Source organism: Alligator mississippiensis, chromosome 2 (genome assembly GCF_030867095.1).
Source record: "Alligator mississippiensis isolate rAllMis1 chromosome 2, rAllMis1, whole genome shotgun sequence".
In the NCBI taxonomy this organism is placed as follows: Eukaryota; Metazoa; Chordata; order Crocodylia; family Alligatoridae; genus Alligator; species Alligator mississippiensis.
In genome coordinates this window covers 665177-689889 of record NC_081825.1, presented here as the reverse complement: position 1 = coordinate 689889, position 24713 = coordinate 665177, and the positions used below count along the sequence as shown (strand labels likewise).

At 56.9% G+C, this 24713-nt stretch overlaps 3 protein-coding genes and 2 long non-coding RNA genes across 16 annotated transcripts in view; 2 read left to right on the top strand and 3 right to left on the bottom strand.

Annotated features, from left to right (window-relative positions):
* DCTN1 (dynactin subunit 1) overlaps positions 1–6651 on the bottom strand; it is a 101629-nt gene extending 94978 nt beyond the window's left edge. Inside the window, exon 1 of one of the 5 annotated variants that reach the window (XM_059721166.1) lies at positions 6581–6651. The gene's annotated coding sequence lies outside the window, so the exon portion shown is untranslated. Of the gene's footprint in view, positions 1–6464 lie in introns of all 5 variants that reach the window. The other 4 variants (XM_059721161.1, XM_059721162.1, XM_059721165.1 and 1 more) reach the window with 4 other exon arrangements.
* LOC109282264 (uncharacterized) lies at positions 1467–5327 on the top strand. Its single transcript, XR_002089202.2, has 2 exons — positions 1467–1690; positions 5133–5327. It is a non-coding gene; the product is annotated as an uncharacterized LOC109282264 (long non-coding RNA).
* Position 6652: 1 nt separating the features above from the next.
* LOC102571682 (uncharacterized) lies at positions 6653–12845 on the top strand. 7 transcript variants are annotated; one of them, XM_014609487.3, is made up of 5 exons: positions 6653–6731; positions 7023–7103; positions 9658–9815; positions 10426–10592; positions 11420–12845. In XM_014609487.3, the coding sequence occupies exons 1-5, from the start codon at positions 6688–6690 to the stop codon at positions 12731–12733; spliced, it is 1764 nt and encodes a 587-aa protein (XP_014464973.2). In that variant the 5' UTR covers positions 6653–6687; the 3' UTR covers positions 12734–12845. The 7 variants fall into 7 exon arrangements, with proteins under 7 accessions (XP_014464973.2, XP_019339134.1, XP_019339137.1 ...); XM_019483592.2 differs by lacking the exon at positions 6653–6731 and adding an exon at positions 9335–9524 and having other exon boundaries at positions 6757–7103; XM_019483590.2 differs by lacking the exon at positions 6653–6731 and adding an exon at positions 9331–9524 and having other exon boundaries at positions 6757–7103.
* Positions 12805–19198, bottom strand: LOC102571905 (retinol dehydrogenase 11). Of its 2 annotated transcripts, XM_014609489.3 has the most exons (6): positions 18898–19195; positions 15843–16082; positions 15457–15546; positions 15111–15296; positions 13722–13828; positions 12805–13532 (listed from the first exon to the last, which is right to left on the bottom strand). In XM_014609489.3, exons 1-6 carry the CDS (start codon positions 19052–19054, stop codon positions 13257–13259), a joined length of 1056 nt encoding a protein of 351 aa, XP_014464975.1. In that variant the 5' UTR covers positions 19055–19195; the 3' UTR covers positions 12805–13256. The 2 variants fall into 2 exon arrangements, with proteins under 2 accessions (XP_014464975.1, XP_019339143.1); XM_019483598.2 differs by lacking the exon at positions 15457–15546 and having other exon boundaries at positions 18898–19198.
* A 272-nt stretch (positions 19199–19470) lies between these two features.
* Positions 19471–23391, bottom strand: LOC132248259 (uncharacterized). Its single transcript, XR_009459450.1, has 3 exons — positions 22273–23391; positions 21799–22027; positions 19471–19586 (listed from the first exon to the last, which is right to left on the bottom strand). It is a non-coding gene; the product is annotated as an uncharacterized LOC132248259 (long non-coding RNA).
* Positions 23392–24713: the final 1322 nt, after the last annotated feature.

The window sequence follows — 24713 nt, the reverse complement described above, 5'->3', positions numbered from 1 at the left end:
GGCAGCTTTTAATAATGACTTGAGTCCAAAAGCAAAAAACCTTGATTTAAACAATCAGAGGTAAGTAAAGGCAACATGGCACTTTACAACTGAGACTTAGCCCTGTTACTGATACAATGGCCAGAATAATTCTCAGCTCCTTCTCATGTTGCTGTGTTGGCTCCTGGCACACTGAAAGGAATATGCACCTTACTTCTGTCTTCCAGCATGAGCATGTGTGACCAGCACACAAAGAGGATCCACTAAGCCAGAAACATAGCTCCTGAAAATGCTCCTTTGCTGTGATGCTAATAAAAAACAAAACAAAAACCTGACAGCAATTCAGATGCTGATGCTGAGATGACCATGCTGGCCAGTAACAGCCCACTGCTTCCTTGTTCCCTCTATTTATCTTGAGATCAAAAGCCTTTGGGATTGTCTTTCCCTCTGCATTTGTACAGCACCTAGCTCAGTGTTGTCCTAGTCCATACTTAGTCCATTCCATGCTGATGTACCTGTTATTTTTATGGCTACCCTGGACAGAAAAGCCACAGCAGTGGTCATTTATTATGCCTCTACAGCCCCTTCCACAACATAAGCTTTAAATAGGAATGAATTAGCCTCAGCCTCTGAAACAACAACCAAATCTTACTTCTTCTTGTCCTGCAGAGCAGCTGCTAGATAAGAACAGCTGCTGAAAGGCTCAGAGGACTTTGGGTAGGAACAAGTTACCACCAGGTAAGCTAGGGAACAAGTGCATTGGGCAGTTGCTGCACAGCAGCTAATGCATTGTATATCCCCCCCCCCCATCCCCCACAACTTACCTTACCTCACAGTAACCTATTCACAAAGCTGTGCTGAGAGGCCACTGTCAGCAGACTACAGAGTTAATAAACTTAGTTCATTAGTATGATATTGTTAACACAACAAGGTAACAGAAATGTGTGTTTACTGCTATACCTAAAGCACAAGCTAATTCCAACTATCTAATTCCATATCACAGAATCACAGACAAGGAGGGCTGGAAGGGATCTCAGGAGGTCACATCTAGTCCAACCCCCAGCTCAATGTAGGACCAGCCCCAACTACATCATCTTAGCCAAGGCTTTGTTGAGCCAGGCCTTAAAAACCTCTAAAGATGGAGACTCTACCACCTCTCTGGGGAACCCATTCCAGTGCTTCACCACCTTCCGAAAGAGAGAGTTTTTCCTAATATCCAACCTAAATGTCCCCTGCTGCAACGTGAACCCATTGCTCCTTGCTCTGTCATCTGTCAGAGCACTAAAGGACAGGGTCCAGCCGTCAGCTAGAGTTTTGGACCACCAGGTCTGGTACCCTGTTCCCTGCAGGATCTTCCAACTTCATTTAAAAATAAAAACGGATCCAATTGGCACTAGGACCCCGTAGATGGCAAGTGCTTCGAGTCTGCGCTCTGTGAACTGCACCATTTCCTAACTTCAGCAATAGCTACAGCGGCGGTGGCAACAAAGCCAGACTGCAACCCTTCAAGGACGAGAAGGAGGTTATTCTGGTTTCTGTTTATTTTCTATTTCTTATGCCATCAATTTAATGATTTTCTTTTCAGCTAAGATTCAAGCCATCAAGATTGCAATCAATATATCAGAAGCTTGTCATTGGGAAGGTAACCATAGCAACACAGAGGAGCACAGGATGCTGCATCCAAGCTACATCTGTCTGCTACCAGGAGGAGGTTAGTCCATTTTAGCTCCAGATCATTTCCATCAAAACAATCCAGCCATTACTTCACAGCTGAACACCTTCCCATAGGCACTGGCAATTCTACTGTTAGCCTGTAAATAGCCTTTAACCTTCACTGCTTTTAAATATACTGAGATTGAGCAGCTTGAAACCTATGCCGGTTCTGCTCTTTCGTTACTTGAAGATGCAAAGCTTTTCCATGTTCCTTAGTATGATATTGTTAACACAACACAGATTTTGCTTTGTTATGTACCATTCATACCCCCTGTCTATCTACTTTGTCTAAGTGTGCATGTGTGAATTGTTCAGCGCCCCCGGCTCATCTCCTTCGGCGCACCGCTGGGTCTCTGACATGCAGTATTCTTTACCTTCAAAATGCTGCATACGGCTTCACTGCAAAGGGGCCTCTACCAAAACGCGCAATTCTACAAGAAATCACCCAGAGTGTGTTACCATTCGCTGTCCGGCTGAATCAGCCCACAGCCCAAATAGATGGCAGAGGAGAACAGGGGAGATGTGGCCAGAGGTTAATGTTATACCAGTTACATAACAATCCAGATGTATTTTACAGCTTATTTACATTCTTAGTAATTTTGTCACAGATTCTTAAAAGCCTGCTTGATCAGAAACTCCTGGCCTGCAGGGCATGCAGAACCCCCTGTAATACAGCCCCATGGGCCCTACCGGGTTTCGAGTCTTGCTGCATAAGCACAAGCCCCTGCCATTGCCTCAAACCTCAAAAATCGAGAGAACAAGGGCCTTTCTGCTGCTAACAAATCGTCCTTCCTGCCTTCCTCCAGTCCTTCTCTGCAGAGGATCTTAAGTGCTTTGCAGTTCATTTAGCAGCAAATCTTCCCAAAGCCCCTGTGAAGTCGATGTGCGTTCCTGCTCCTGTTTTATGTTGGGGGAAGCTCAGGCACAGACAGAGGAAGTGATTGCCTCAGACCATACTGCAAGCTCACAGCACAGCCAAAAAAACCAGCTCAACCAGGACCTATTTTCAAGATCATCCCTCTCTCCCAGGGATGTCACCAGATCCATCAGGTGGAACTAGGAAAGCGTACCAAGGTCTGGCTTGTCCAAAACAAGGAACGCCCTCCATGGACAGCTTCGACTAGCCTGTGCGACATTCTGGAATATGCCCATGCAGCCAGACTGGTAAAGGCTGCATTCGTGCACCCTCAAGTGGCTCAGTGCAACCACAAAACGATGCAACACAGCCTGCAGCACGCACCACTGAAAACGTGCCTTGCTACCAAAAGCAGCTGGAAGAAAGATTCAGTTTGTAATAGCAAGATTTAAAGTCTGTAGAGCCACTCCCCCCACGTGACCACAGTTATGCAGATGAACTGGGGAGGGCAACTACTAGCTGGTTTCTCCCTGATATCACACGCCGATTGACTCACTGTTTCTTACTGTCAGATGGAGCATTTAACACATTAAGAGATGTTCCCTCCTCTTCAGCTTCTCTTGTAGAAAGGTTTGGGATGAGGTTGTGAGGGGAGGCTGGTTCAAGAGAGGGGAAGGCATTCAAAAGGACTTGTGAGGAGTAGAAACTAGGAGCAAGGAGGGAGCCCAAGGCTGTCAGGACCGCCACCCAAAGCATTAGAATCAGTAGAGGCATCCCTCTATTGCAGCAGAGGCCTTGAAGGTGAAGAAGCAGCAGCCACTCACTCTGTAGTAGTTACCGCTGCCTTCATCCCCTTCTGTGGTATTTAATGTTTGCAGGGCCTGAAGGGCCCAGCCAGTATCCAAGCCCTGCACAGTGCCCTTCACAGCTGAACACAGGAAAAAAAAAAACTAGCAGGCTCCCTCCCAGATCTGTAATTGCAGAATCTGGTGGTGGACCCCACTGCACAGCTCTCTGGATAGCTCCAAGGTCCTACCAAAGAACCAGGCTTGCTTCTCTTTCAGTTTCACAGCCTCCCTTACACTGCACTAGTTGGACACTTGGCCTGCTGTCCCTCTGCCTCCATCCTGCACCCCGGATGCAGCTCAGAACAGGGCTAGCCCACAGCTGCATGACTACAGGTGTCACCACAGATAAACATTAAACCAAAGCCCCGTCCTGTGGACTAGCAAGCAAAGGGACACAACAGCGACATGCTCTCTCTCACTACGAGGACACAAAAATCTGGAATGGACTCCAAGGGAGGTGGTGCTCTCCCCTACCACGCGGGTCGTTAAAAGAAGGTTGGACGTGTACCTGGCTGGGGTTATCTGACCCCAGTGCCCTTTCCTGCCCATAGCAGGGGATCGCACTCGAAAATCTACTAAGGTCCCTTCCGACCCAAACATCCAAGAAAATGCAAAGTATCACCAAGCACAGAGCAGCTGCTCAACATCACTGCAACAGCAACAGAGACAAGCACAAAAGGTGCATCACAATGACAGATTCTATTAACGTGCCTCAGATAGAGTTCACATATATTTTGTTTTTTAAAATAATCTGCTTTCTTTAAATATAGCAGGAAACAGGACAGGAACAAGGAGACAGTACATGCACACCCGCAAATTGCTCATCTATCCAACGACTGCATATCAACCCTAAATTACAGACACAGCTTTTAGGCACCAACTCTTCTATTTTATGCTTGTAGCCAACACAAAGAACTGCTAAATTCAGGAAGGCAGCCAAGAGTATTGGCCAGTCCTACCTAATTAGGGCTCCAGCTGCTGCATGCCTGGGACATGCAACCGACATTGAATTCTCAGCAGAGAGATGATACTTTCATTCACAAAGTAATGATCAGGGATCCTGGTTTTCTCCGATTTAAAAAAATCCCCAACTTTTCATTTAAAAAAAAAGGTAACCTCCAATCCACATTTTTCCATGATTAAAGCAAAACACCACTAACATATATTTATATCAGCGGTGTTTTGTTTTAACGATGAAAAAATGTGGATTGGGGGTTACTTTTTTTAAACTGAAAATTGGGGATTTTTTAAAGAGAAAACCAGGACCCCTGGCAATGAGCACCTAAACACGTGCCCTGTAACTTGCATGCTTTTCAGGAAAGCCTGCCCCTGTGCAGCATGCTCCATGAGCTTGAAGTCCATCCGACACCTGAAAAATCACTTTTCCAGGCAAAGATGTGAAGCTGAGGATGTGTGTTATGTATTATGCACGTGCCAAAAGACTAAACATTAAGTGTCAGGCAGACAAGCTTGAACTCCTAACTGCAAACTATGAACCAAAACAACTAATATTCGCACGTGGGTTTTTAATCTAATCCCTATTTGGAAGAACATTTTACACTTTGCACAAATGTTTTAACCTTTCCCTATTTGCTGTTTAAAGCACCATGAAGACAAATGCTAGGGGTTATTAGCATGAAGAGAGCTGTGACCCGCAAAAATTGCTGTAGCACGATCTGGGTATCCATGGACAAGCCGTAATGATTTTGGTTTTTTGTCATTTTCATTCTGTGCAGACTCCTTCATCACCACATGCAAGTTTCTCAAAAGACTATTTAACTACAGCCAGTGTAATGAGCCCAGCTGCCGTGCCCTAGATGGGCTGAAGAGTGCGACCATCTCCCAGAGGAAAGAGGTGAATCAGGCTGCAATAAGCAGCACAAGTTCTAGCTCCATAAGCAATGTCAGGAATAAAGTAAAAGGAGACGCTACGTTTTTCCACAACGTTTTACGGCAGTTTCGCTGCACAGGAATGATTCTGCTGCAGCGACGCGTTCGCAGGATCCTGGCCTTCGGGCTCCCCTCTCACCTCAGTTTCCCAGTGGGAACACGCAGGGGGAAAAGATTGTTCTTGGGTATAAGGAGCTCCTCTGCTGGGTGACAACTGCTCCTACATTAAGTAACTGCTATTATTCTCCGTGTAGCACTTGGGCTAGCGCTCCACTCCCTAAGTTCACATTTCAATCCTGCCGCTGCTGCTTGCACTTGAACGCTCTCAAGATGCCTTCCAAAGAGGGAAAAGGTCTCTGCAAATCAGTCGCTACCGGCACCATCGCAAGCAGGACGGGGATGACAGGCAGGACAGAAAGAAGGCAAAGAAAGATCCTGTTGCTAATGCAATTATGGCTGCATTCACAACAGACAGCGCGCAGGACAAACGCGAGAGCAGAACTGCTCCTAACCACGGAGCAGCCAAGATCTGTGCGGGGAATGGGGAGCCAGCGACTCCACCTAGAGCAAATATGTACTCTGCACCGCTGGGCGAAGCACTTCATCCCTCGGCACTCGGGCTCCCCGTTTGCGAAGAGGGACCCACGCGCCGCGCCACGCCGCGCCTCTCTCACAGCTGGCAGCTCCCGGGCGCGCCCCCAGGGATGCTTCCGACCACGCGGCTACAGCGAGGTGCAGAGCGCCCCGGCTCCCGCGCTCGTCCCTCGCCCCCGACACAAGCGCGGCACTGCAACGGCAGCCGCCGCTCGGCCTCGCTCTTGTCCCCGGAGACCTCAGGCAGCAGGAGCCTTGCTTGGGGGGGTGTACAGGGCCTCACCCCCACGCCTGCTGCAGCCCCCGCCTCACCCTGCCTGCACAGCTCCCACCCCGCTGCCCCCCCACGAACGGCCCAGACCCCCTCCTCAAGGACCAGGCCACGCACCCCCTTCCCCTTACACACGGCTGGGCCCTGCCCCCCATCCCCTCACCTCACCTCCCTCCTTCACCGCACACATGGCAGGGCCCTGCCCCCCATCCCCTCCCTCACCTCACCTCACCTCACCTCAGAGCTGGCTGGGCCCTGCCCCATGCTCCCAAACCCGTTAGACATGGCTGGGCCCTGCCCCCCATCCCCTCACCTCACCGCACCGCACCGCACCGCAGACCCAGCTGGGCCCTGCCCCCCGGCCCGGCGCTACCTGTCGCCTCCGCCGCCCGCCCGGCTGCAGCGCCCGGCGCCACCCAACCGCCTCACCCCTCGGAGGACCCCGGCTGCCCGCGCGCCGCCCGCTCCTCGCCGGCGACCTTTCCACTCAGGCACCGCCCGGGGCAGCCCTGCGGGAGCCTGCGACCGGCCCGCGCATGCGCAGCGGCACCGCTGAAGCCAAGAGCGAGCCAGCCGGACGGTGAGCTGAGGGGGCCAAAAAAGATAGGGGGTTGAGCTGGTGCCAGGTGGCATGTGTGAGCTGGGGGTCCGGTGCGCGCCGCCCCGGGGGGCCGGGCAGCAGAGGGGGTTGCGGCAGCGCGGGGCCGGGTTAGACAGGCCGGACAGGGAAGAGAAAGTCCCGGGATTCATGACTTCCTGCCCCACCCCGCGAGCCGCCGCCGCGGTTCAACGCCGGCCCTGGGGAGCTGGTCCCCGGCGGGCGGGCGAGGGCATCGTGGCCGGAGGACCAACCTCGCTGCTTTACGCCCAGGTCACTCAGTGCCTGGCCGCAGGGGTCGAGGTGGCTGTCATCCGCTTGGACGCGGCGTCCGCTCTGCTCTGCTCTGCTCTCGTAAGTCAGCGGCGCGGCGCGGCGGGTGCGCGCGCTCGGGGTCGGGGTCGCGCCCAGAGGGGGCGGTGGGGTCCCGCGGGGCTCGCTCCTTGCCCGGGGCTGTTCGGTGTCTTCATCAGCGGCTTGGCCGAGGGCGCGGAGCCCCGTCCGCTTGCACAGGCGAGACCAAACGAGGGGCCGAGCTACCACAGCAGAGGGCAGGGAGCGGATCTGGACACGCTGGAAAAATGGGCAGGATGAGGTGGGCTGCAGTTCAACGAAGACGAGTACAAAGCGCTGCACCTGGGCAAAAAGACGCACCCGCACGCTTCCAGGCTGGGGCTGACCTCAGCGGCACGGCAGCGGAAAGGGATCTGGGAGCCGTCGCTGACACCAAGGTGAACGTGAGCCGTCAGCGTGATGAAACGATCAACGAGGCTAAGCTCCTAGCGGGCGCGTGACGAGCAGGTCCAGGGAGGCGATGCTCCCCCTCGACGCGGCGCTGGTCAGGCCGCGGCTGGAGTGCTGCGTCCAGGTCTGGGCGCCGCGCTTTGGGAGGGACGCGGAGACTCCCGAGAGGGCCCAGAGGAGGCCACTCGTGTGGTCAGAGGCCTGCGAGCAAGACCCTAGGAGGAGAGACTGAGGGACCTGGATCTCTTCAGCCTCCGCAAGAGAAGGCAGAGGGGTCTTGTGGCTGCTACACGTTCATCAGGGGAAGGCGGCAGGGGGTAGGGGATGCTCTATTTACCAGGGCATCCCCCGGAGTAACTAGGAACGACGGCCACAAACTGACGGAGAGCAGATTTAAGTTGGACGTCGGGGAGAATTTCTTCACCGTCGGGGTTGCCAGAATCTGGAGCGGGCTCCGAGGGAGGTGGTCTCTACCCTACTCTGCGGGCCTTCAAGAGGAAACTAGACATGCACCTGGCGGGGGTCGTCTGGCCTCGGGGCTCCTTCCTGCCCAGGGCAGGGGGTCGGACTTGATGACCTGCTGAAGTGCCTGCCTTCCCACCCTAACATCTGTGAATCTGTGTGGGGGCTGAGAGCTCAGCTGGATTCACCGGGGCTCGGACACGTGTGGAGGAAAGGGGCATCGGTGGCTCTGGGGCAGGGAGTGAGGGGCACGGCCTCTGCCTGGACCTCAGTGCTGGAGGCTGCAGGGGAGAGGAACGGGGAAAACCCTGCTCAGACCCAGGCACTCTCCCTCCAGCTCTGCCCGTGGGACACAAACATATTTGATGTGCCAAAAAAAGCTCATGGGCTCTTGCCCATCATGAAACCTATACGCCTCCCTTACTGCGGGACCATGAGCAAGACAGACCTGAGGTCCTGCCCAGTGCATTGCCATTTTTGTTCCCACGCAAAATCCTGGCCTGCCAGGTGCCATCAGTCCAGGGAGCCCGGGCACAGCTGGTGGCAGCTGCTGCCCTCCAGCCTGGTCCCTGCCCCAGGTCCTGGCCTGCCCAGCCCTGCAGAGAGGAGGCAGGAATTGCCCAGATATTCCCCCCTTCTCTCCCCCCACGTGCCCCAGAGGACTAGCACAGCTTGGAGCAGGTTGTGGGGAGAAGCAGGACGGATGACTCTGGGGAGGCAGCCCAGCCCAGCCCAGCCCAGCCCCTGGCCCCACAGGAGGATAGGAGACGGGCACCGGACTGGGCAGAGATGGGGAGGGAAGGGGGCAGGTCTCATTGCTACCCCGCAGGTTGGCTGAGCCGTGGTTCTCCCCAGCCACTGCCCCCAGGCAGATGAGCCCAGGACGCTTCTCTAGGGTAGTCCAACCCCAGGCTTCTCCACTCCCAGCCCCCTGGCTCCTCTGGGCTGTTTCGGCCAGCCAGAGGGGTGGACGGGTCAAGAGGCAGTGGGAGACAAAGACGGGGCTGGGCTGGGGCAGGGATGTCCTACTGCTCCTGATGCAGCGCGTGCATGACGCGGTGACGAGGCATCTCCTGGAAGTGCCTATCCCGCTGGGGCCATGTGCTGGGCAGAGCCTGGACTTGCCTCTTCCGGGGCGTTGGCTTAGGGAACGGCAGCAGGAGACGGCACCAGGCTCTTCCTGGAAGGGCCGTGCCCAGGCTGCCCCATTTTGCACCCTACGTCCTCCTGCCAGCAGCTTTCCTGTCAGCTGGGGCTGCCTCTGGAGCCCAGCAGCGCCGCACAAGGGTGCATGACGCAGAAACAGATGTGGGTTGGCAACATTTCACAACAGGGAAGGAAGGGTGAGAAGAACCTCCCTTTTGCTTTCTCAAAGATAGAAATCCTGAGGTACTGATACCTTCCCAGCCCGCGAGCGATTGGGCTTTGCCCAGTCCCCAGAGCTTCGGATTTGAGTGAATTCAGTCAGGGAACGTCTGTCGGGGTGGGACAGAGGCTGGGGGGAAATTGGGAGCCCTCGGCAGTTTCCAGCAGACGTGCCCCCCTCCTTCGGTCTCCCAGCTGGCATTGGTGAGTATTGCCGCTGCGCCATCACGGCAGCCAGCTCCCCTGGGGAGAAGCATTTGTTCTCATGTCTAAAGCTGTGGGCGAGTGGAAGGGAAGTTCCCCGTGCCTGCGTAACACTCCTCTGCCTCCATTGCAGGAGCCAAATGCCCAAGAGGAAAGGTGTCGCCTCGCTGAGCAGCCTGTGCCTGGGGAGCGTGGCCCAGCACATGCAGGGTGTGTGGGTGAAGGACTACAGTGAGAACTATCTGGACGAGTACCATTTCCGCTACATCATGGGGCCCTTCAACGAGCTGGGTGAGCGGCAGGCAGCGCTGGGCTCTGTCCTTCTCAGCCTGATGTGGGTTTACAACATACAAAAGGAGTCGGGATTTATTATTATCTTGTCCCTCGCCAGACAAGAACTGGGCATCAGAGCATGCAAGGAGCAGGCTGGCAGTTTATAATGAGCACCAGGAAGTTCTGGTTCCCCCGGCGTGGAGTGAAAGGATGGGACTTATGGCAGGGGAGAGCTCAGACGTGGGGGAAGCTGAGAGCTTGCACAGATTCACCAGGGCTTGGACACATGCTGGGAGGAAAGGGACATCAGTGGCTGTGGAAGAGGAGGTGAGGGGCACGGCCTCTGCATCAGACCTGCCCGGACCTCAGTGCTGGAAGCTGCAGGGGAGAGAGGAATGGGGAAAACCCTACTCAGCCCTGGTCGCTCTCCCTTCCAGCCTCCTGTGTGATAGGAGCAAGACAGACCTGGAGTCGGGCCCTGTACATGGCAGTCCTGATGTGCCCAGCATAGGGGTGGGGGAGCGCTGCAGGTGGAAGGATGGAGACGTGCTGCAGCTCAGGGTCTCTGCCTGCCCACAGGCAACCCCATGCCCTCTGCCTCACTCCCCCATTCCCTCCATCCCTGCAGCTGGCTGCCTGGTCCAGGACCTGCTGAAGCAACTGGGGGAGAGCCGGCGCCTGACACGGGCCGCGCTGCACTTGCTGCTGGTGCCGCACCTGCGGGAGCTCAGCCTGCGTGCCTGCCCCAGCCTGGTCAGCAATGCCATTGCCCAGCTGGTCGCTACGCGCTGCAATGTAGGTGCAACCCTGCCAGGCGCAGGCCCTGGGGGGAGGGGAGACAGCAGCTCCGGATGTTTGCAGTTCTGGGGGACAGAACCAACCCCTGGGCTCTGTCCCATGCTCTGGGAAGGGAGTAGGGGCCAAGGCTACTTCCTTCCCAGAGCATGGGACAGCATGGTTGGTGGAGGCTGGGAACCCGGACTCCTGGGTTCTCCCCCAGCTCTGGGTGGCAGTGGGGTCTGAGGGGCTAGAGCAAGGGCTGTGAGCAGCCTGGACACCTGGGTTCTCCCCCGGTTCTGGGAAGGCAGTGGGGTCTGGGGGCTAGAGCAGAGGGCATTGGGAGCCTGGACACCTGGGTTCTCCCCCAGTTCTGGGAAGGCAGTGGGGTCTGGGGGCTAGAGCAGAGGGCATTGGGAGCCTGGGGACCTGGGTTCTCCCCCAGCTCTGGCAAGGGCGCGAGGCTCGAGGCCCAGCTCAGCCAGCAAGCAGCTTTGTGACCCTGGACAGTTCCCTCCCCTCTGTCTCTTGCCACACTCCAGGCAATAGGGTGGGTGTGGACCTGGCTGCAAGGGTTGGGGCACCGTGCTGGAGCCGGTCATGGTTCAGGGTTGCTCACAGAGCGCCCAGGCTCCCAGCAGGCAGCTGCCGGGACAGGGGCTGGGTAGCAACATGAGAGCACTGGGCTGAGCCCCAAGGCCCCTGGCACCATCCAGTCCCACCCTCCATCCCCAGGTCTGGTCCAAAGGGGTCAGGCCAGCCCTGAGCTGGGGGAGAAGTGGGGCTGGGCAGGGAGTTGGCTGTGCCCCACCAACCTGACGCTGTCCCTCTGGTCGCTGGTGCAGAACCTGTGCTCTTTGGACCTGCACGGCTGCAGCCGGGTCTCAGCAGCCGCGCTTACGGACCTGCTGGAGGGGCTGCCGCTGCTGACGGGGCTGGACCTGGCCGAGACGCAGGCCGACATCCGGGTGCTGTCAGCCGTGGGCTCCTGCTGCCGGCGCCTGCGGCAGCTGGACATCTCGGGCTGCCGCAGGGTGACACCAGAAGCCCTGCTGCACCTGGCCTATGACCCAACGGCACACGTCCCGTGCTGCCCGGCTTTGCGGGTGCTGCTTGCCAGTGGCATTGAACCGCAGGGGCGAGCCCCAGACTTGGTGGGGGCCTTGGCCTTCCTGCTGCTGGCGCTGCCCAGCCTGGAGGTGCTGGCCAGCAGCTGTGTCATGGAGGCCTTGTGCCTCATCCACACCCAGTGCTTCCAGGATCCCAGGGCCACGGCCCCACCAGGGTTCCCCTCGCTGAAGGAGCTGGCGCAGCACCGGCAGGGCGGCCAGACGGGCGGCAGGGACGCGTGGCTCACGCTGCCCCTCAAGCGGGTGGACGAGGTGGAGGAGCCCTTCCTCACGACCCTCTGTGCCGTGTGCCCGGAAGCAGAGGAGGTGACCGTGGCTCTGAATGACGGCCCCAGCGCGTGCTGGGACAGCCTGGCATGGGGGCGCCTTTCCTGCCTGGTGCTGCATTGCACGGGGCCCCGAGGGCGGGGGCTGGCTGAGACGGTGCCCCTGGTGCGGAGCCTGGGGCCGAGGCTGCGCTCCCTGACCCTGCACGGCTTCACCTACGACGATGAGCTGTCCCTGAGTGCCCTGCTGGACAGCTGCCCCAGCCTCCACACCTTCAGCACCCACCTGTGCACCCCTGCTGAGCCTCCCTGGACGCCAGATGGAGATGCCGAGCTGCACGACTGGGCCCCCAACCTCGTCCACCACAGCTTCCCCCAGCTGCAGCACTTCAGCCTGGCTCTGTCCAGCACCCAGGGGCCCCTGCCCGGCCAGCACATGGCAGTCCTGCGGGCCATCCTCGCTGCCGTGCTGAGCTGCACCCAGTGCCTGGAGACCCTACAGCTCCTCTGCCTGCCCTTTTCCCTGGACGGCCTGTTCCAGGCAGTGTTGCAGGCGCCCGGCCCAGTCCTGTGCCACCTGCAGGAGCTCTCGCTGGCCGAGAGCCAGGTGTCCAGCAGCACCGTGCGCCTGCTGCTGACCTCGGACGGGCCCCTCCGCACCCTGAACCTGGTCGGCTGCCGGGACATCCACCGCCGGGACTACGACCAGTTCATCCGCACGGTACAGGAGCAGCAGCTGCAGCTGGACATCACCTGGCAGTGATGGGGGACTCCAGACAGCACCGCAACTGCTCCCCTCCACCTGCTGCCCCAGATCACATCCTGGACATGGGGGCCAGTGAGGTAGCCACATTTAATAAAGCAGAGAGAATGGAGTCCCTTCTGTACAATGGCCCTGACAGCATCTCTGCCAAGTATCTGTGTTCAGCTGAGCGATGATTGGGGGGTGGGGGCAGAGACACCCAGGACCGGAAAGGAGACCTAGCCACTGTCTGCTCCCAGGCACGGAGGGGCTGGGGCTGGGATGGGGGCCAGGGATGCTGCATCCCAAAGGACAGCAAGGAGCCAGGGCCCAGGTTGGCAGAGTTGCTGGGTGTGTAGGCACAGGGCTGCAGTGTGCAGAGGGTCAGGCCAGCGTGCAGAAGCCCATTGCCATGTTGCAAGCATTACAGGAAGCAGCGAGGGGGTGTGGGCACCGCCTGCCCTGCCAGGGGCTTGGGGCTGCTCCGAGCTGCGGGATTTTGGAGGCGGACAGCCGCGGGAGCCAGGGGGGCTGGCGCAGGGGCTCACCTCCCTTCTTCAGGGACCCCAGCCTCCCCCAGCCCCAGCTCGTCCCCGGTCCGCCTCCTGTGGCCCAGAGCTGTGGGGGCTTTGCTCAGGCCCTCTCCAAGGCCAGTCAGCTGCTCGGATACCTCCCACAGCTTGCGGGCAAGGACTGGGTCACGGGCAGGTGCCACAGGCAGCACCAAGGCACAGTCACTGTCGAAGTACTTGCCCGTCACGCCCGAGACCTCCTCTGAGACGGCACAGTAGATGGTGCTGGTGGCGCCCTCCTCCGGGGTCTGGGGGGGACACTGGGGTCAGCGCAGCCTGGGCAGCCCCTGCCGTCCTACCCACAGTGGGGGCGGCTCAAGGACCCGAAACCTCACCCATCCCCAGACACGGGTGCAGCCCAGCGCCCTCTCTGCACATGCACTCACAGCCACTGCCCCCCAGACAGTCCGGCAGACACCCCCAGCCCCCACCCTCACCTTTATGAGGAGTCCAGCCAGGGAGAAGAGGGCACGGACTGGCCAGCTGAAGTGGCGCATGATCTCTGTCCGCACCACACCAGGGTTCAAGGCATTAACGGTCACCCCTGCAGAGGCAGAGCACAGCATGGCACCAAAGTTGGTCTGTTCCCGTGGTAGGGACAGGCTGCAGCCACCGCCCTGGCCTGGGGGTCCCAGGCATTGGGCAGGCACTGTCCTGATGTTCCTGGCTCAGGGGCCAGGCTAGGGCCCGTGCAGGGTAGTTCCCTAGTCCCAGGCGCAGGGAAGCATTGAGCAGCCGATGTCTCTGCCCAGGATGGAGACCCCCCAGCTGATTAGGAGCTAGCACCGTGCTCCAGTTCATAGATTCATAGATGCTAGGGTCGGAAGGGACCTCAGTAGATCATCGAGTCCGACCCCCTGCATAGGCAGGAAAGAGTGCTGGGTCTAGATGACCCCAGCTAGATGCACATCTAACCTCCTCTTGAAGACCCCCAGGGTAGGGGAGAGCACCACCTCCCTTGGGAGCCCGTTCCAGACCTTGGCCACTCGAACTGTGAAGAAGTTCTTCCTAATGTCCAGTCTAAATCTGCTCTCTGCTAGCTTGTGGCCATTATTTCTTGTAACCCCCGGGGGCGCCTTGGTGAATAAATACTCACCAATTCCCTTCTGTGCCCCCATGATGAACTTATAGACGGCCACAAGGTCGCCTCTCCTCCTTCTCTTGCGGAGGCTGAAAAGGTCCAGTTTCTCTAGTCTCTCCTCGTAGGGCTTGGTCTGCAGGCCCTTAACCATACAAGTGGCCCTTCTCTGGACCCTCTCCAGGTTATCCGCATCCTTTTTGAAGTGTGGCGCCCAGAATTGCACGCAGTACTCCAACTGCGGTCTGACCAGCGCCCGATAGAGGGGAAGTATCACCTCCTTGGACCTATTCGTCATGCATCTGCTGATGCACGATAAAGTGCCATTGGCTTTTCTGATGGCTTCGTCACACTGCCGGCTCATGTTCATCTTAGAGTCCGCTAGGACTCCAAGACCCCTTTCCACCTCTGTGCCACCCAGCAGGTCATTCCCTAGGCTGTAGGTGTGCTGGACATTTTTCCTCCCTAGGTGCAGCACTTTGCATTTCTCCTTGTTGAGTGCCAATGACAAGTCTGAGTTGGCCCCACGCACCTGCTTGCCCAGCTCCTTCTCCGGGCTCAGTCCACCCACCATCCAGTCAAAGGGGGCATGGGGATACCCTGGGCAGAGCAGAACGAACCCCTGCTCTGGGGACCTCATCCCCCCAGAACAGCCCCTACCTTACGGGGGTTGGGGCAGCAGGCATCATGCCCTGTGCCTGCAGGACATAGGGGGAGAAGGGGCAGGGGGCTCTGGGACCCCACAGACCTGTGCCTTGCAGCCGCCTGGCCAGCTCGTTGGTGAAGAGGATGTTCATAAGCTTGGTGCTGCTGTAGACATGGTAGACATTCGAGGGCTTCTTGCCTGTCAGCTCCTGCAGGTCAATCTTGCCCGTCTTGTGTTTGAACGAGGAGACATTCACGATGCGGGCAGGAGCCGACCGCCTCAGCAGATCTGCGCAGCAGGGGCACAGGGAGCTCACATCACAGCCAGGCGTTGGCAGCGGGGGCCAGGGGCAGGAGTCTCGGCTGGGGGAGCCCTGCAAACAAGGCCCGGGGGCCACGGTACATGCAGCAGCCTAGCACGGAGTGGGGCAGCCCTGGCCGAGTCTTACCCAGCAGCAGGTTGGTGAGCAGGAAGGGGCCCAGGTGGTTGGTAGCAAAGGTCACCTCCAGCCCCTCGGCCGTGGTGGAGAAGGGCAAGCCTGGAGGAGAAGAGCACAGATGGGACTAGGCTGGCAACAGCGGGACGGGGGGCACAGGGAAGGGACCCTCTGGGCCATCGTGGTGCTGGGAGCAGGTGCCCAGGGGCTGGGAAGCTGGTTCCCCGCAGCCTGGGGGCCTGGGATGGGACCTGGCCCAGCACGGGGACATCCCAAGCAGCCCCTGGACCTGGACTCAGGTGCCCATTTGCCCTAGCGGCTCGGCTTTGACCTGCTCTGGCTGGCAGGTGCCAGGGTCCCAGCCGCCTCTTCCAGGCCAAGCAGCTCCTTGCCCCTACCGGTCAAGCCCGCGTTGTTGACCAGGATGTCCAGCCGCTCCTCCTCCTGCAAGACCTGTTGGGCGAAGTGCCGCACGGAGGCCATGGAGCTGGTGTCCACCAGCCGCAGCAGCACGTGCGGGTTGCCGGTGGCCCTCCGGATCTCCGCCACAGCTGCCTGCCCTCGCTCCTGGCTGCGGCAGGCCAGGATGGTCCGGGCGTTTCTGCGTGCCAGGTCCAGGGCCACGCACTTCCCGATGCCTGCAAACACGGGGCTGCGTCACCCCCATGCCCACCTGGCCAGCCCCCTGCCCCTGTGCCGCCCCCACCCGGGGTCCCCGGGGCCAGGACAGCAGCCTGTAGCAGAGCAGGGGGCTCAGCCCGGTGCACTCTTGCAGGCGCTGCAGAAGACGGGGTTTCCAGAAAGACTTGTGCAGCCCCGAACTTGAAGAAGCAGGGTGCGGGGCTGAGCCGGAGACAAGGCAGAGCACAACGAGCCAGCTGGGCCAAGGGCGTCGGGTCAGTGCCCGGCTTGGGCAGCCCTGCCACAGGGAGGACCATCTGGACTGGGACTCACAAGCTCTGTGTCCAGGGGCAGCACCTGCCACCCCCAGCCCTGCTGCATCCTCCACCCTTGGCTCCAAGGGATATGCTCATCCCCAGAGCCATTATCTTTCCAGTGGTGGAAGGATTGCAGAAAAGCTGCCAAGTGTTTTCCAGGGCCAGAAGGCTGTGGTCTTTTCCTCGGATGCTTGCCATTCCCAGGGGAAGCATGAGCGCCGAGCAGCCCAGCAGAGGGGCATGGTCTGGGGATCCTGCTTCTGGGCGGGGGGCTGGATGCAGGCTGGCACCATGGAGAGGGGAGGAATCAGGGCAGAGGCCTGTCCAGAGCTCATGCAGGACCCCAAGCGTGGCACAGGAGTCCGGGAGGCTCAGTGCTGCGAGGCTAGAGGCCAGATCCCTGCCACGTGGTGTGAGCACGTGGGCAGCGTTTCAGCCGTGGGATTGCCGGGCTGCGTCGGGGCTGGCCCAGATGCTCTCCGCGGCACTGGCACCAGCTTGCAAACCGCTGGCAGGCAGAGCCAGGAATGGGCATGACCAGATCCGTCTGCAGGGGAGACGGCCTTGGTCAGTGACTCATTAACCAACGTGGGGCAAAGGGCAGATGGGATGGGATGGGGAGCAACGGTGGTGTTTGTCCCCTGGGCCTGGCTGCCGCAGGCTGGGGCACCCCTAGGTCTCTGACCCCTTCGCCACTTCCCAGCCCCTGCCCCTGTCCCCATCACCCCCACCCCAGTGTGAGGAGTGCACGGGGCTTGGGAGCAGCTGCCCTGCTCTGCTGCCCCCACCCCGCCGGCTCTTCCCCGAGAGGCACAGGACCCAGCGGTGCATAGTACAGCCCTGGGGCTGCTCTGCATCTGTTGGCAGCGGGAGCAGGTGCTGCAGAGCCGGGGTGACGTGAGCCCGGGCGGCAGCTTGGGATCAAGGTCCCGGCAGGCAGGGGTGGGCGTGCAGGACCCTGGGGAAGTCACATCCAGCCCAGCCCCAACTTGAGGCAGGATTCGCCCTGCCTGTCCACACCAGCGGTGGGCAAAATGCGGCCGGGGGCCGGATGCAGCCCGCCAGGCCGTTCTATCTGGCCTGTGGGGCCCCTAAAAAATTTAGAAAATTAATATTTATCTGTCCTGGGCTGCTTGTCATGCGGCCCTCAACGGCTTGCCAAAACTCAGTAAGCAGCCCTCTGCCCAAAATAATTGCCCGCCCCTGGTCCACACCATCCCAAGCAAGCCCTGGTCTGACCTACTCACAGTTTCATAGATGTTAGGATCGGAAGGGACCTATTAGATCATCGAGTCCGACCCCCTGCCCTGGGCAGGAATGAGTGCTGGGGTCAGATGACCCAGCCAGGTGTCTGTCCAATCTCCTTTTAAATGCCTCCAAGGAAGCGGGCAGCACCACCTCCCTTGGAAGCTTATTCCACATTTTGGCAACCATCACTGTAAAGAATTTTATCCTGATGTCCAGTCTGAATTTGCTCACTTCCACTTTGTGGCCATTATTTCTAGTGACCCTGACAGGCGCCCTTGTGGAGGCTGAAGAGGTTCAGGTCTCCCAATCAGTCCACATCGGGTTTTTTCTGTAGGCCTTTAACCGGACAAGTGGCCCTCCTCTGGACCCTCTCCAAGCCATCCACATCTCTCCCAAAGTGCGGTGCCCAGAACTGGACTCAGTACTCCAGCTGTGGCCTGACCGGTGCTGCAGAAAGGGGAAGCATCGCCTCCCTGCACCTACTTGTGCAAGGGAGGGTGCGGTTGGCTTTACTTATTACCACATCGCACTGGTGAATCATGTTCATTTTGGAGTCAACTACGACTCCAAGATCCTTTCTGCAGTCGGGCTGCTTAGAGCGGTGCCTCCCGGGCTACAGGTGTGTTGATGACTGTTCCTCCCCAGGTGTAACACATGACATTGATCTTTATTAAACTGCATTCCTAGCAGGACAGCACAGAACAAAGACCCCCAGAGCCCCCAGCCCTGGACATCCAGGGGGATGAAGATGCCAGTGTCCTGCCACTGCCAGGGGGGGTTGATGTGCTCCAGAGACCCCAGGCTGAGCATTGGCACAGCCCAGTCCCATCTCCAGCCACGGCTGCAGCAGCACCAGCACCTCTAAGAAAGTAGAAAAATAAACCCCAACACCTACAGGAACAGGACAGGAGAAAATCCCTTGCTGGCAGAAGGCAGCTCAAGCAGGCAGGCAGAAAGCAGGAGAGGCAGGAGCTGAGGAATTGCAGCTGCAGCTGGGGGAGACCCCCTTACAGGGCCCAGCCCGTGAGGCTGGGGGTCACCCCTGCTGCGGGGGGCAGGGGGCTGCCAGGCCTGCAGGGGCAGAGGGCAGAGGGCACAGCGGTGCATGCAGGAGCAGCGAGCGAGCGGGGCTTTCCCTCTGCCCTTCTCCCTGCCAGCAGCTCCCAGACGCTGTCCTGGGAGTGAGGGCAAGAGGACAGGAGCTCCCCACCACGCTCCACCCCACCCCACGCCAGGCAAGCGTGGCCCCGGCCACCCCCAGACTCACCGGTGTTGGCCCCAGTGACAATAGCCGTCTTGCCAGTCAGGTCAGTGGGGCAGTGCCTGGGCTGCCAGGACCATCTCCTCTTGACCCAGAGGAGCAGGGCCAGCCCCAGCGTGGTCACACACCAGCCCGGGTGGCTGCAGATGCTGGCCAGCTCCATGGCAGGGGGGGCCTGGGGCACAGGGGTCACAGCAGGCACCGTCCCAGGCCAGGCTCCAGCCCCAGCTGTACTGCCCTACACAGCTGGGGCACCCCTGGCAGCCTGGCTCCTGGCTCCCAGCATGCAGGGGAGGGTGTTTACACTCACGTGGGGAGGAGCCAAGGGCTGGGCGTGCAGCACCACCATCCCATGCTTAGACAGTCCTGGGTGTATGCTTTTAAGACTGTTAGACAGAAGTTTTTACATTTGCCCCAGGATTACTGGTGGGAACAGCAGACTTGCAGGCAAGGGTCTGCTCTCCAAATAAACAAGCTTATCATTCTATAGCTTAACTCCTTGGTCTCTGGAGAACAACACGTGGTACCAGGAGCGCGGTGCAAAGAAAGACACACAAAAATGTCAATCAGGACTCATAGTAGAGATGATATCTTTTACTCAACCAACAAGTTTTTTTCCAAAAAATCTTTACAAAAAACATGGGGCATTTCAGAACTGCAGAGGAGTCCAAGCTGGCCAGCAATGCAGCAGAAACCTGGAAGAAATTTAAGCAGAGTTTCAGCATATATAGGATAGCCAGTGGAGCTACAGAGAAGGAAGATTCATTCAAGGCTGCTATTTTTTTTTAATAATTTTTAATATTATTTTTTTTTTATAATAGCCTACAACTGTCAGAAGCAGAACAGAAAAGCTATGACAATAATAAAAAAGTTTGAGGAATATTGCATACCCAAACAAAACGAAATGTTCGAATGGCACAATTTCCACAGGAAACAGCAGAAAGAATGTGAGACAATAGAGAAGACAAGGTTCCTTGGGTGAATTTGATATCTTTTATTAGACCAACCCAAATGGTTGGAGAATAGTTATTAAGCAAGCTTTCGGGTTCAAAACCCCTTCATCAGGCTAAGGAAGCTGCAGCAGTCGGTGTGTGCTCTTCCTGCATGGGATGAGAAGTAAACAAGCCAGGGGCTGGGCTGGGCGGGGGAGTCAGATGTCAGCAGGTTATAACTTGTCATAAATCCTATGTCTATGTTTGGTCCATCTCTCAGTCCTGATCCTCAAGGGAAACCTACACAATGCTTCCCAGAGACGAGCCTATGAGCTCCATTTCATCAACCTGCTGGATACTAGAGACCATGGACTGAACATAGACATTGGATTTGTGACACAGTACAATCTGCCTGGCAACGGACTCCCCCGCCCAGCCCAGCCCAGCCCCGGCTTCTTCACTTCTCATCCCATCCAGGAAGAGCGCACACCGACTGCTGAAGCTTCCTTAGCCTGACGAAGGGTTTTTGAACCTGAAAGCTTGCTTAATAACTATTCTCCAACCATTTGGGTTGGTCTAATAAAAGATACCAAATTCACCCAAGGAACCTTGTCTGCCTATGTCCTTAGACCAACACAGCTACAACCCAAACCCAGACAATAGAAAAGTTTGTCAAAAAAAGCTACAGATTCACACACTGATTTGTACTGGTCATTCTTACATTACAGGTCAATACCCATGCAGTATGGATTTTCTCCAGCAGAAATGCTATTTAATGGGAAACGTGACACCAGGTTACCAAGTCTTGTGGATGATACTCATCAGAATGAAACACAAAGCATGAAAACATTTGAAAAATTTGAAAACCTCAAACAAAAATGGTACCATGACAGGGTTTTCAGGGAGTTACCACAACTGCACAACAAAGACATGGTGCTTATTTCAGACGGACGAACGGGGAAACTAAAAGCACTAGCTTCCCATCAAGTAGCTCCCAGCTCCTAACAAGCGGTCACACTGGGAGGACAGGTGTTGAGAAGGAACAGGTGACACTTGTAGCTTGTAAAGAGGAGAAAAGAAACAGCATCACAAAATTCACCAAGGGGAACAGAGATAACAACAAAGCAACAAGAAACAGCAGAGGAGATGGGAAAGGACACAAAAGTAGAGACTCTGAACAAGGAAACCAAACAAGAACTGATCCAACAAGGATTAAGAATGCAGAGACACTGAGAAGACCACTTTGAGGGAAAAAGCCAACACAAAGACTAATAACAACCTGTTAAAATGTGCTTCAACTATGGGTTGAACTAAACTGCCAATGTTAGTATTACATGGGGATATGTTACATGTAAAGGGGGAAGATGTGTGGATCCCTTTAAGGTAGTTGTAGCCGTGTTGATCTAAAGACACAGGCAGACACGGTTCTTTGGGTAGATGCGATCTCTTTTATTAGAGCAACTAAATAGTTGGAAAAAATGTTTTTTTGCAAGCTTTCAGGCACAAAGGCCCTTCTTCAGGCAGGGGGAGAGTCTGCTGATGTTTGTGTGCTCTCCTGGGTGAATAGAAATGTAAGCCAATACGCAAAATGCAGGTCTGTAAAAGTGCACGTGTGTGGCAGCGAGACTCAGAGGGGATGGGACACGATAGGTGTGAGGCGGAAAGGGGGGATGTAGAACTGGTGGTGGAGTGCAGCTGGGAACATGCAGACAGCTTCCTTGGGGTTATCAGAAGGGCAGGTTATAATGTGCCATAAACCCAAAGTCTATACCGGGTCTTCATAAAGTCCTTGTGCACAGCCTAAGTTATGAAAGTTTAAAAGTGCACAAGGACTTTATGAAGACCCCGTATTTAGTCCATGGTTTTGTGTAGATTTATGAAGTGAAGTCTGTAAAGCGTGTTGTGAATTCCCTTTGAGGATTAGAACTGAGAGCCGGGAGAGCGAGTGGTTGCCTCGTGAGAAGCGGGCACTCACCGGGCAGTGGGTATTTTTGTCTTTGATAGTTGTTCGGTGCTCGTTCATCCTGGGACGCAGTTGTTGTTTGGTTTCTCCTACATATCTTCCATTCAGCGCACCGGATGAGTGTAAGCGGCCGGTGACGTGCCTCCTGGAACCGGGCTGCCTCTCCGCTGGAAGCGTAGTGTTGTGTCTTTCAGAACTCCCCGGCCGTGCCTCGATGTCAGTGCGAGAGAGGGACCAAACACTTTTGGGAGACAGAAGGATTGGTGAAAGGCTCAGCTTATCTTCGCAGGGCTCCAGCATCCCCACCCCCTGCCCTAACCACAGCAGATGTCCAGGGCCTGCTGTTGCTTGCCTACTGGACTGAGGGTCTGGTCCTAGTCTTACGGGCTCCTTTGTCGAAAGGCCCTCTTCTAAGTTAGCTGTTGGCCCGTTCTTCCCCGCGCGGGTCCCAAGACAGCCACCTCTTAGTTCTAGTCCTGCCCTTACCTTCAGCGTCGGGACGGATTTACCCCTCCTTGAGGTGTAATCTCATCCTTGTCTCCCTTCTCCTCCTTCAGGATCCTGAAGCGGTTCTCGCCACCCCTCGGGCCTGAACTCTCCTCCATCTCCTCGCTGGCTCTCTCCAGGTTAATCTGGGGACCAGGGCTTTCCTCCAAGCCCCGGGGTCGGTTCCTTTTCCCGTTGTCTCTTGACATCCTTTCTATCATCATCCTGCTCCCCTTCTGTCCGAACTGACCCCCGATGCTCCCTCAGCATCCCTTTAAATTAACTTTTCTTCCCAGCTGTGCCCATCTGATTCCCTGCCATCTTGACTCAGCTGTTCTTCTTTTTCTTTTTCAGCGTGGCTTTTTTCTTCTTCTTCTGCCGCACCACTATCCCTGTCCCGAGCACAACCTCCAGCAGCTGGGCTTGCCGCAGCAGCCTTTGGACTGCCGTGGCCCCAGCTGTTTTTTTAATTAGTTGGGGCATGACGTCTTTTCCACTTCGGCTCCACGCGCTTTCTTCAGCATCTCTGGGTTTCTTTTCCTTGTATTCTTCTCCGCTTTCCTGTGGCAGGGTGTTTCAGCCACCCTGACACAATGAGATGCATTACATTTCTGAAGGAATTTACAAAACACTTGTTGTAGACAAACCTACGACCTTCAATTCATAAATCTACTGGATACAAAAAATCATGGATTAAATATAGATGCTGGATTTATGGCACATTATAACCTGCCTGCCATCTGATAACTCTGGGGAACCTGTTTTCATCCTGGCCCACACCTACCACTTCCTACTCCCTTTGATCCTCACTGTCACACATTTGCATTTTCACAGACTTGCATTTTGTATTGGTTTCTATTATACCCTGGAGAGCACACAAACAGCAGCAGACTCTCCCTATGCCTGAAGAAGGGTGTTTGTACCCAAAAGCTTGCAAAGAACAATTTTCCCAACTATTTTGTTGGTCTAATAAAACAGATCACATCTACCCGCAGAACTTGGATACTTTCAAGAGTGTTCTGTAGAAGTTGTACCATTTGCCCAGGGTTGCTGGAGGAAACAGCAGACCTGCAGGCAGGGGACTGCTCTCCAAATAACCAAGCTTTGTTGTTCCATAAACTGAACTCCACGAGCCATCCCAGAGCCCAGCAGACACCTAAAGTGCCCCCAGTGGCCTGTTATCTGACTTGGCCTGACTGCCAGGGGCCAGCGGCCCCACCTGACCCTGGCGGGCTGCCCTGAACACCTCTTGGGAACAGCAGCTCTCAGGGAAGCCTGGCTGAAAAGAGCAGGGTGGCTGGGGCTGGGGCTGGGGTTGGGGCTGGGGCTGGGGCTGGGGCGTCCTTGAGCTGCTGCCTGCAGGGCTGTGAGCACCCACTGCAGTGCCATGCCCACTCCCTGTCCCCCAGCAGGCTCCAGGCCTTTTTGCACCCAGGCTGACAGTTGTAAGGGAACTGACCTTCAGTCTCCCATGGTCTTTTTGGTCGCCCTTCTCTGTCTTTTTCCTAATTCTGCGATGTCCGTTTTGAGCTGTGGGGACCAGAACTGCCCTGGAGGAATCCCAGCTCTGGGGGGAAGAAGGGGCTAAGGCGCATGTGGGCACCTATATATCTATCCAGGTGAACAGGTGATGGGGCAGGGGGCATGGGGCAGATGTACAAGAACAGGTGGGAGCTGGGTACAGAAGAAGCCTGAAGACTCGTGGGGTCCCCCCTCTCATGGCAGCGGGTCACGGGGCCTGGGGCAGTGGCTGGCTGGGGGTGTCTCCATACCCGTGTAGGCCACCCATCATAAGAGGTCCTGGGAGAGCAGCACTGTTTGCAGCTGCAGAAACCCTCCCCTGCTCGTCGGTCAAGGCCGCGCGCTGGAGCTGATAACAGCTCGTGGGGAGTGCCGGATCAAAGAGCAGCTCCTGGCCTTACCGGTGGATAAGGAGCTGCTCTTTGATCCGGTGGGAATGATGCTCCATTAGCAAGGCTTCGGTTGAGGGGGGTCGGACACAAGGAGACCGGGGCTGCAGCATCTGCCCTGTCCCTTGCTGGGCGCTGTGGGCAGGTGAGAGGTAGAGGCTGGGCCGCAGCGCCAGCGTGGCGGTTCTCAGCCTGGCGCCATGGCCCTGGGGTGCCAGGAGATCCTGGCAAGGCTGCCGGTGCATGGCAGGCCATGTTAGCCGTGTTCAGGGTGCACACGTGACTCACGGGTCAACCCAGAGATTGCCCAGAGGGATCCAGAGCGTTAGAAACATCCTGGCCTGCTGCTGCCAGCTTGCTGAGTGCTTTGCAACAGAGTCCCAGAGCCGCAGGCTGGCAGGGAGCTGCAGCGTCACATCCAGTCCAGCCCCGCCTGAGGCAGGATCAGCCCTGTCCAAACCAGCCCAGACAAGCCCCGTGTCCAAGCTCTGAGCAACACGACGCAGTCGCCCCAACACACCCCGGCATCTC